General features: G+C 47.7%; 1 protein-coding gene across 2 annotated transcripts in view; it reads left to right on the forward strand.

Annotated features, from left to right (window-relative positions):
• Nucleotides 1–10625, forward strand: part of LOC106568787 (protein sidekick-2) — a 767299-nt gene extending 756674 nt beyond the window's left edge. For both annotated transcript variants that reach the window (XM_045715764.2, XM_045715765.2), the window contains exons 44-45: nt 4560–4689; nt 9550–10625. In XM_045715764.2, the coding sequence (XP_045571720.1) occupies nt 4560–4689; nt 9550–10083 (664 nt within the window). In that variant the 3' untranslated portion in view covers nt 10084–10625. The remainder of the gene's footprint in view (nt 1–4559; nt 4690–9549) is intronic.
• The last annotated feature ends 478 nt before the right edge of the window (nt 10626–11103 follow it).

Consider the following 11103-nt stretch of genomic DNA (forward strand, 5'->3'; position numbering starts at 1 on the left):
AGAATAGCTCTCATTCTGAGGGGTCATGGCTGAGATAATAGCTCTCATTCTGAGGGGTCATGGCTGAGATAATAGCTCTCATTCTGAGGGGTCATGGCTGAGAGAATAGCTCTCATTCTGAGGGGTCATGGCTGAGATAATAGCTCTCATTCTGAGGGGTCATGGCTGAGAGAATAGCTCTCATTCTGAGGGGTCATGGCTGAGAGAATAGCTCTCATTCTGAGGGGTCATGGCTGAGAGAATAGCTCTCATTCTGAGGGGTCATGGCTGAGATAATAGCTCTCATTCTGAGGGGTCATGGCTGAGATTAAAGCTCTCATTCTGAGGGGTCATGGCTGAGATAATAGCTCTCATTCTGAGGGGTCATGGCTGAGATTAAAGCTCACATGCTCAGTGCATACTGATTGATTTGGAAGAAGATTAATCAGGAGATCAACTGCAGTTGAAACATGCCTCTTTATCTTCAGACAATAACAAGCACAGGATGGATGGAGTGATGGATTAGCTGTTATACAGTCTGATGAACCAATTATACATACAGCATCAGCTCCATCATGGGTTATGTTCTGCTGTGCTTTCTCTCTCTGCTCTGTGTGGAAGGACTGAGGTGTCTGTATTGAAGCACAGGCAGGGAGAGAGGTGGGGGAGGAAGGAGAGGGGGGTAGAGCAGGAGGAGAGAGGAAGGAGAAAGGGTAGGGCAGCAAGAGGGGGAGGAAGGAGAGGGGGGTAAGGCAGGGGGAGAGAGGAGGAAGGAGGGGGGGTAAGGCAGGGGAAGAGAGGAGGAAGGAGAGGGGGTAAGGGAGGGGGAGAGAGGAGGAAGGAGACGGGGGTAAGGCAGGGGGAGAGAGGAGGAAGGAGAGGGGTTAAGGCAGGGGCAGAGAGGAGGAAGGAGAGGGGGTAAGGCAGGGGGAGAGAGGAGGAAGGAGAGGGGGGTAAGGCAGTGGGAGAGAGGAGGAAGGAGAGAGGGGGTAAGGCAGTGGGAGAGAGGAGGAAGGAGAGGGGGGTAAGGCAGGGGGAGAGAGGAGGAAGGAGAGGGGGTAAGGCAGGGGGAGAGAGGAGGAAGGAGAGGGGGGTAAGGCAGTGGGAGAGAGGAGGAAGGAGAGGGGGGTAAGGCAGTGGGAGAGAGGAGGAAGGAGAGGGGGTAAGGCAGGGGGAGAGAGGAGGAAGGAGAGGGGGGTAAGGCAGGGGGAGAGAGGAGGAAGGAGAGGGGGGTAAGGCAGTGGGAGAGAGGAGGAAGGAGAGGGGGGTAAGGCAGGGGGAGAGAGGAGGAAGGAGAGGGGGGTAAGGCAGGGGGAGAGAGGAGGAAGGAGGGGGGGTGAGGCAGGGGGAGAGAGGAGGAAGGAGGGGGAGGTAAGGCAGGGGGAGAGAGGAGGAAGGAGAGGGGGTAAGGCAGGGGGAGAGAGGAAGAAGGAGAGGGGGGTAAGGCAGACTGATCACCGGACACAAACCCCTTTAAAGATTATCCTCATGGAAGACTTCTCTCTCTGTTGATTAGGTCTGAACTCAATGAATAGACAGATAGATCCAGGGCCAGGGCCTTTGGGTTGCTTTTCATGGCCAATGACTGGGGTAACTAACCGTGTTCACTGTTCACATATTCCAAAGTTATTTCAGGAGTGCAGGTCAAGGAAAATGACCCTTTCCTTCTAGGGGCCCCTCAGTCATCAAGTACATAAAGTAAAGCAGAAAAACATCTGTTAGGTCATTGATTTTCTCCACCGTAATGTATGTTCTGTTGAAGGCCAGGTGAGATCTGTGGAGATGTTTACTGTAGTCTGTTCTGTTGAAGGCCAGGTGAGATCTGTGGAGATGTTTGCTGTAGTCTGTTCTGTTGAAGGCCAGGTGGGATCTGTGGAGATGTTTACTGTAGTCTGTTCTGTTGAAGGCCCGGTGAGATCTGTGGAGATGTTTACTGTAGTCTGTTCTGTTGAAGGCCAGGATGAAGTCTGAGATGTTTACTGTAGTCTGTTCTGTTGAAGGCCAGGATGAGGTCTGAGATGTTTACTGTAGTCTGTTCTGTTGAAGGCCAGGATGAGGTCTGAGATGTTTACTGTAGTCTGTTCTGTTGAAGGCCAGGATGAGGTCTGAGATGTTTACAGTAGTCTGTTCTGTTGAAGGCCAGGATGAGGTCTGAGATGTTTACTGTAGTCTGTTCTGTTGAAGGCCAGGATGAGGTCTGAGATGTTTACTGTAGGGCTTGTATCTCTGAAGGTCTAAACCATGCTCCCTCTCTATCTATCTTTATCTCTTTATTTCTCTCTCTCCATTTCTCTTTCCGTCTCTCTCGCTCCCTCACATCAGTAGTTTACATCCGTGGGCTTAACGTCGGAGACGTGCTACAACAGCTCAAAGAAAATAGATTTGTGAGGTCAATCTGTACAAAATACTAATGAAGTACAGAAACCAGCCATTGTCTTTATATGAAATTAGAATCATTTGAACATGGTGGAAAAAGGTGAGCCTGACACGGCTTGTACCGCAGAGCCATTTAAACCACATTAACCTGATGACGGCTCTGTCTCCAGTGCTATCTTTCACGTACCAGGTTACAAGGGGACCTTTACATAGGCCACATGAAATGGCTAAATCATTGAGATTGGCTAAGGTGTTTGGAAGACATTACATAACAGTATAGTCTATGAAAGGGTTAAGGCAACAAAAGGATTTGGGCTAATGTGGAGGACATGAGGAGGAGGGAAGTTGTGATGAAGGAGCAACTTAAAATTCAGAGGCGATAGGAAAGAGAGAGTTTAAATAATTGATCAGTACTGCCTAGCCATTTCCTCATTCCTCTCCTCCCGCCTTCCCCCATCACTTCTACTCCTCTCTCCCTCTCTACCTCCTTCCTTCCATCCCATCCTCCACCCTCACCCCACCCTCTCAGGGCAGCAGCCGGTCGTTAACGAAGCTGCACCCGACTGGAGCACTTCAGAGAGAAGGGAGGCAGGATGCAGCACTGGTTCCTTTGATCCCCGTCCCGGGCCTCCTCAGTCAGGAAGAGACCAGCACTGTCCCCACCCCCTCCCCCAACCTCCATCCATCTAACACATTCCTCCATAATGGCCCAGTAGAACCATACCACAGGTTGTTTACCCCAGCTCTGATAGGCCCAGTAGAACCATACCACAGGTTGTTTACCCCAGCTCTGATAGGCCCAGTAGAACCATACCACAGGTTGTTTACCCCAGCTCTGATAGGCCCAGTAGAACCATACCACATGTTGTTTACCCCAACTCTGATAGGCCCAGTAGAACCATACCACAGGTTGTTTACCCCAGCTCTGATAGGCCCAGTAGAACCATACCACAGGTTGTTTATTTTTTACTAGGTTGGGGGAGTGCCAAGATGGATGCGTGGCGGCTTCAAAACAGCGCTCCAGTTTTTCATCTAGTGTATATATGTCATTGTATGCGTTCCAAATGGCACCCTATTCTCTATATAGTGCACTACTTTTTACCATAGGCTCTGGTAAAGTTGTGCACTATATAGGGACTATAAGGAACATAGGGTGCCATGTGCACTAAGAACTCTCACAGAGCTGCTCCATGTGTCTCAACGGAGATCTGTGCCAAGAGGACCAGAGGAGCAGGGTCTGTCCTGACCAATAATAACTGGCCTTTGTCTGACGCTGTGACAAACACTCAACAGAACACAAGCAGAAGGAAGCCTGTTGAATGTTAAGGCAGCAGCGTTGTGTTGACCTCTTATATAAAGTGTAACTTGACATGCACATAGAATGTCAATGAGGAACCGGAGGGAGGCTAGTCTTGGCTACTTGAGTTCCTACTACAGACTTTGTAGGCTGTCCTCAAGACTGACTGACTGACCGACTGACTGACTGACTGACAGACAGAGAGACTGGTAGAGAGACAGACTGACAGAGAGACTGACTGACTGACTGACTGACTGACTGACTGACTGACTGACTGACTGACTGACTGACTGACTGACTGACTGACTGACTGACTGACTGACTGACTGACTGACTGACAGAGAGACTGGCAGAGAGACAGACTGACAGAGAGACTGACTGACTGACTGACTGCACTGACAGACTGTCTGGCTGACTGACTACACTGACAGACTGGCTGGCTGGCTAGCTAGCTGACTGACTGGCTGACTGGCTGACTAAGAGACTGCACTGAGGAAACAAACAACAATACATTATGGAAAACAGCCAACAGGCCGAGCCAATCAACTTAATGGAAAGGGAGAACTTGAAGTTCTATGAGCAGCAAGCTTGAATAGTCCAGAAGACATTCTGTAGTCTACATGACTGAGGATGGTCACTGAATGTTTTCTATTCAGGACACTAACAAAGTGACTTAAAGAACTGTCATGGTTGACAGTGACCCTCATGTTCAGTGGGCTATGCTGTCAACCTCACGATGTGTTTGACTTTCCAACTGTTAGATAAGACTGTAACAGAGAAACAATACCAAGTTGTCTAACACTTAAAATTGACCTTGAATTTCTCTCTCTCTGTATTTGTCTTTCTCTCTCTCTTTCCCTCTCCCCCTTTCTCTTTCCCCCCTCCTCTCTCCCCCTCCTCTCTCCAGGTCTCCCCCGAGGCCCAGTCCAGGCAGTCTACACTACTCTGATGAAGATGTTAGTACCAAGTATAATGATCTGATCCCTGCGGAGAACAGCAGCCTGACTGAGAAGCCCTCTGAGATATCAGACTCACAGGTACAGTTACTGTAGATTACAGCAGCCTGACTGAGAAGCCCTCTGAGATATCAGACTCACAGGTACAGTTACTGTAGATTACAGCAGCCTGACTGAGAAGCCCTCTGAGATATCAGACTCACAGGTACAGTTACTGTAGATTACAGCAGCCTGACTGAGAAGCCCTCTGAGATATCAGACTCACAGGTACAGTTACTGTAGACGACAGGTACAGTTACTGTAGACTACAGGTACAGTTACTGTAGAATACAGGTACAGTTACTGTAGATGACAGGTACAGTTACTGTAGACAACAGGTACAGTTACTGTAGACTACAGGTACAGTTACTGTAGACGACAGGTACAGTTACTGTAGACGACAGGTACAGCACATAAACCCATCATGAGCTGCATTCTGTCAGAGTTTAGCGATCACTGAGAGCACTGTAACGTCTTTAACTATTGTAATGTCTTGTTCTATCCTCACCTTCCCCCCTCTCATGTAGAATTGGTCAGAACCAATACATTGTTAGTAGGAGGGGTCAGTTTCAAGTGAGAACCAATACATTGTTAGTAGGAGGGTTCAGTTTCAAGTGAGAACCAATACATTGTCAGTACGAGGGGTCAGTTTCAAGTGAGAACCAATACATTGTCAGTACGAGGGGTCAGTTTCAAGTGAGAACCAGTACATTGTCAGTACGACGAGTCAGATTCAAGTCAGAACCAATACATTGTCAGTACGAGGGGTCAGTTTCAAGTGAGAACCAGTACATTGTCAGTACGAGCGGTCAGTTTCAAGTGAGAACCAATACATTGTCAGTACGAGGGGTCAGTTTCAAGTGCGTCACCACCAACTAGAATGGCCTGTTATTGACATAAGATAGCTGACATGACTGACATTTCTCCCTCCCACTCTGAGTTTCGTATTTATCATTATGTCTCTCTGTCTCTCTCCCCGTTTTTCTCTTTCTCTCCCCCCTCTCTATCCCCTCTCTCTCTCTCTCTCTCTCTCTCTCTCTCTCTCTCTCTCTCTCTCTCTCTCTCTCTCTCTCTCTCTCTCTCTCTTTATATTAGTTATTATTTATCTCATTGGGAGGAAGGATTGGTCTGATTCTCATGTCTCAACCCCTCTTGTCCTGTCATGGCTTCAGTACCAGTTCATTCTCAGACTCAAACAGGAAATGTCATGTTAATCTGGGGTACTGGACGTGTCAGTGTGTAGCAGACTGAGTTTTGCACTTTTAGGACTATTCTGTTGGTTCCATTGCACCAGGTAAGCTCAATCATACAGAGCTCAAGCAAGGATAAGGAACAAAATAGAATGAGAACCCAGGTGTAGCATGTAGAATAGTGAAACAGACTGTTCAGGGACATTGAGAAGGTTCAATAGTAACATGCTGTAAAGCAATCCATCCTTCTAATTGGCTCCTTTGTGCACAGCAATCATGATGTCACATATGTAAGCACATTGTACGATCAGGTCAAACAAAAACATTTCAAGTTAAACTTGTTCTATCTTACCAAAGAACAACAAATCTAAATGTGTGTGTGTGTGTGTGTGTGTGTGTGCATGTGTGTGTCATCCTATCCCCTGTACCCTCAGCAGTATCAATGGTCTATTAGCTAGACAGACAGATGTTGTAGTTTCCAGCAGGAAAGAGACAGTTCATTTATTTGTCTTAGTGTCAGGTAAACAGTGACTGCCATGCAGGGGAGTAGAATAACAGTAGTTTGGGGCTCCTGGGAGAGAGAGCAGTGTTTATTCAGAGTTGGGTTGAACAATGTTGTGACTGTGCTGTACAGGTAGCTGCAAACACAGACAGCCAGGGTGTTGGAAGACAGATGTTACCGTTGACAGAGTCCCATACCCTCCCCTCTCTCCCCAACGTTCCCACTCTTCCCAGCGTAACCCCTCTCTTCCCAACGTTCCCACTCTTCCCAGCGTAACCCCTCTCTTCCCAGCGTTCTCTCTCTTCCCAGCGTAACCCCTCTCTTCCCAGCGTTCTCTCTCTTCCCAGCATTCTCCCTCTCTTTCCAGCATTCTCCCTCTCTTCCCAGCATTCTCCCTCTCTTTCCAGCATTCTCCCTCTCTTCCCAGCGTTCTCCCTCTCTTCTCAGCAGATGTAATAAAGTTCATTGGCTTGGAAGACATTTTGCTCCGTCTGGAACGGAGCGAATAAAATGGCATCAAACAGATGGAAACCATTCCAATCATTCCCCTCCAGCCATTACCACGAGCCCATCCTCCCTAATTGAGGTGCCACCATCCTCCTGTGAGAGTTGTATTGTTCTCTGTCCATCTATAGGAGACTCTTGTTTACACATATCAGATCGGTGCTCCTCAGGGCTTTGGGTGAGGTCCTGCTGTCTGTTAGCTGTGTGTTAGCTGTCTGTTAGCTGTGTGTTAGCTGTCTGTTAACTGTGTGTTAGCTGTCTGTTAGCTGTGTGTTAGCTGTCTGTTAGCTGTCTGTCACCTGTGTGTTAGCTGCTGGGAGACAGATCCCAGATAGTAGTAGGTCCTGCTGTATGTTAGCTGTCTGTTAGCTGTGTGTTAGCTGTGTGTTAGCTGTCGGTTAGCTGTCTGTTAGCTGTGTGTTAGCTGTGTGTTAGCTGTCTGTCACCTGTGTCTTAGCTGTCTGTCACCTGTGTGTTAGCTGTCTGTTAGCTGTGTGTTAGCTGTGTGTTAGCTGTCTGTTAGCTGTGTGTTAGCTGTGTGTTAGCTGTGTGTTAGCTGTCTGTTAGCTGTCTGTCACCTGTGTGTTAGCTGCTGAGAGACAGATCCCAGATAGTAGTAGGTCCTGCTGTATGTTAGCTGTCTGTTAGCTGTCTGTTAGCTGTGTGTTAGTTGTCTGTTAGCTGTCTGTTAGCTGTCTGTCACCTGTGTGTTAGCTGCTGGGAGACAGATCCCAAATAGTAGTAGGTCCTGCTGTATGTTAGCTGTCTGTTAGCTGTCTATTAGCTGTGTGTTAGCTGTCTGTTAGCTGTCTGTCACCTGTGTGTTAGCTGCTGGGAGACAGATCCCAGATAGTAGTAGGTCCTGCTGTATGTTAGCTGTCTGTTAGCTGTCTGTTAGCTGTGTGTTAGTTGTCTGTTAGCTGTCTGTTAGCTGTCTGTCACCTGTGTGTTAGCTGCTGGGAGACAGATCCCAAATAGTAGTAGGTCCTGCTGTATGTTAGCTGTCTGTTAGCTGTCTGTTAGCTGTCTGTTAGCTGTGTGTTAACTGTCTGTTAGCTGTGTGTTAGCTGTCTGTTAGCTGTCTGTTAGCTGTGTGTTAGCTGTCTGTTAGCTGTGTGTTAGCTGTCTGTTAGCTGTGTGTTAGCTGTCTGTTAGATGTGTTTTAGCTGTCTGTTAGCTGTGTGTTAGCTGTGTGTTAGCTGTCTGTCACCTGTGTGTTAGCTGTCTGTCACCTGTGTGTTAGCTGTCTGTCACCTGTGTGTTAGCTGTGTCTTAGCTGTCTATTAGCTGTGTGTTAGCTTTCTGTTAGCTGTGTGTTAGCTGTCTGTTAGCTGTGTGTTAGCTGTCTGTTAGCTGTGTGTTAGCTGTCTGTTCGCTGTCTGTTAGCTGTCTGTCACCTGTGTGTTAGCTGCTGAGAGACAGATCCCAGATAGTAGTAGGTCCTGCTGTATGTTAGCTGTATGTTAGCTGTCTGTTAGCTGTGTGTTAGTTGTCTGTTAGCTGTCTGTTAGATGTCTGTCACCTGTGTGTTAGCTGCTGGGAGACAGATCCCAGATACTAGTAGGTCCTGCTGTATGTTAGCTGTCTGTTAGCTGTCTGTTAAGCTCTCTGTTAGCTGTGTGTTAGCTGTCTGTTAGCTGTCTGTGTTTTAGCTGTCTCAGTTAGATAAAGACCATTATTACTTGTTTGTAATCATGCCCTTTAGACCTGTAGAACAAAGCTGTTAGTAAATCAGGTTGACAAGGAATCATAATTCCCATAGGAAGTCTTAATCTTCCTATTGTCTAAAACTGTTTGATGTAGCTAGTATGTGATGTAGCTAGTATCTACATCCCCCGTTCTCACTCCTTATCTGTAACTGTGTTTGATGTAGCTAGTGTCTACACCCACCGTTCTCACTCCTTATCTGAAACTGTGTTTGATGTAGCTAGTATCTACACCCACCGTTCTCACTCCTTATCTGAAACTGTGTTTGATGTAGCTAGTATCTACACCCACCGTTCTCACTCCTTATCTGAAACTGTGTTTGATGTAGCTAGTGTCTACACCCACCGTTCTCACTCCTTATCTGAAACTGTGTTTGATGTACAGTCACCAGTATCTACATCCACCGTTCTCACTCCTTATCTGAAACTGTGTTTGATGTAGCTAGTGTCTACACCCACCGTTCTCACTCCTTATCTGAAACTGTGTTTGATGTAGCTAGTATCTACACGCACCGTTCTCACTCCTTATCTGAAACTGTGTTTGATGTAGCTAGTGTCTACACCCACCGTTCTCACTCCTTCTCTGAAACTGTGTTTGATGTAGCTAGTGTCTACACCCACCGTTCTCACTCCTTATCTGAAACTGTGTTTGATGTAGCTAGTATCTACACCCACCGTTCTCACTCCTTATCTGAAACTGCGTTTGATGTAGCTAGTGTCTACACCCACCGTTTTCACTCCTTATCTGAAACTGTGTTTGATGTAGCTAGTATCTACACCCACCGTTCTCACTCCTTATCTGAAACTGTGTTTGATGTAGCTAGTATCTACACCCACCGTTCTCACTCCTTATCTGAAACTGTGTTTGATGTAGCTAGTATCTACATCCCCCGTTCTCACTCCTTATCTGAAACTGTGTTTGATGTAGCTAGTATCTACACCTACCCACTAAGTTCTCATTCCTCAACTAAAACCACTATTCCTTTTTGTCCAACCCCAGGGCAGTGACAGCGAGTACGAGGTGGATCAGAATCGGGGAGGGCAGCAGAAGACCCACTCCTTTGTCAACCACTACATCAGTGACCCCACCTACTATAACTCCTGGCGCCGCCAGCAGAAGGGCGTCTCCCGCCCCCCGGCCTACGGATATACCCAGCCAGAGCCGCTGCACCCCCACCCCCTGGATGATCAGGACCCCATCCAGCCCACCACCAACACCACCCCGAGACACCCTCCACCCCTGCCCCCACTACCCCCCCTGCTGCCCCGGGCCCTCTCTCCATCCCCCCAGCCCCAGGGCCTCCAGCGGCTTCATAGCCAAGGGGGTCTCATCCAGGGTCTGGCACCCCAGGGTCAAGGCACACTATTCAGGCCAAAGGGCAGCCGGACTCCCACTCCCTCGCTGCTGTCCTGTTCTGTGTCTGAATCCCCCAGCCAGCACGGGACCCTCCTGTACAGCAGTAGGCCTCCAAGCAGCCTGGGCTGTTCCTCCACGCAGCAGCCTCCTACCGCGGGATTCTCCTCTTTCGTTTGAACCATGTTTAACACACTGCTCCCAGTAGGAACATATATCCCAGAGGTCTCTTTTATCCCTCATTCACACTATAGGGCTGACCCTGAGCCCTACTGTGCTGGCTAGCCCTCATTCACACTATAGAGCTGACCCTGAGCCCTACTGTGCTGGCTAGCCCTCATTCACACTATAGAGCTGACCCTGAGCCCTACTGTGCTGACTAGCCCTCATTCACACTATAGGGCTGACCCTGAGCCCTACTGGCTTCGACAGTTTCTTTTCACATGATCCTGTCCAGCATGGTCCATCTACTATAGTGGATGTGTAACCTGGCCAGCGCCGTACAGCTCAGGGGATTATTTTGTTGTAGTTGGTTTTACTCGCATTTACATTTTTTCTGCTTGTTTCTTAATGACAACGATTTTTAAAGGTGTTCTCTCGATATTATAGTAAACATTGCAGGCATCTTGGATAGTATTTTTTCGCTCTCCCGTGTGTGTGTGTGTGTGTGTGTGTCTATGAGTGAGCGAGAGAAAGTGAGAGCGAGAGAAAGAGAGAGAGAGAGAGTGGAGAGAGAGAGAGAGAGAGAGAGAGAGAGAGAGAGAGAGAGAGAGAGAGAGAGAGAGAGAGAGAGAGAGAGAGAGAGAGAGAGAGAGAGAGAAAGATTTAATACAAAATTTAAAAAGACAATCATTCAGAATGTTTATGATGCTTGGCACATTAATAATAGTATTTTACATGACAGCCACGACACGTGAACCAGGAAATGAGTATTTAAAGTGCAGCCTATATGAACAAGAGAACAGTACCACATCACAAAGGATCAGTGGACTGTGGACTATGTCTTACAGAGAATGACAGAAAACACAATTAAAGGGGAAAAGACTCAATGTGGGCTAGAAATATGAACCAAGGACAAACGTAAGAGTCAACTGTAACATGACGAATGACATTTGGTACCACGACACTCAATCAGCTACAACGGCTTCAACACCTTTGATGTTCTTCTCACTTAAACCCAAAACATTGTTGCTATTTTAT

This window comes from Salmo salar, chromosome 03, assembly GCF_965601325.2.
Source record: "Salmo salar chromosome 03, fSalSal1, whole genome shotgun sequence".
Taxonomy (NCBI): Eukaryota; Metazoa; Chordata; class Actinopteri; order Salmoniformes; family Salmonidae; genus Salmo; species Salmo salar.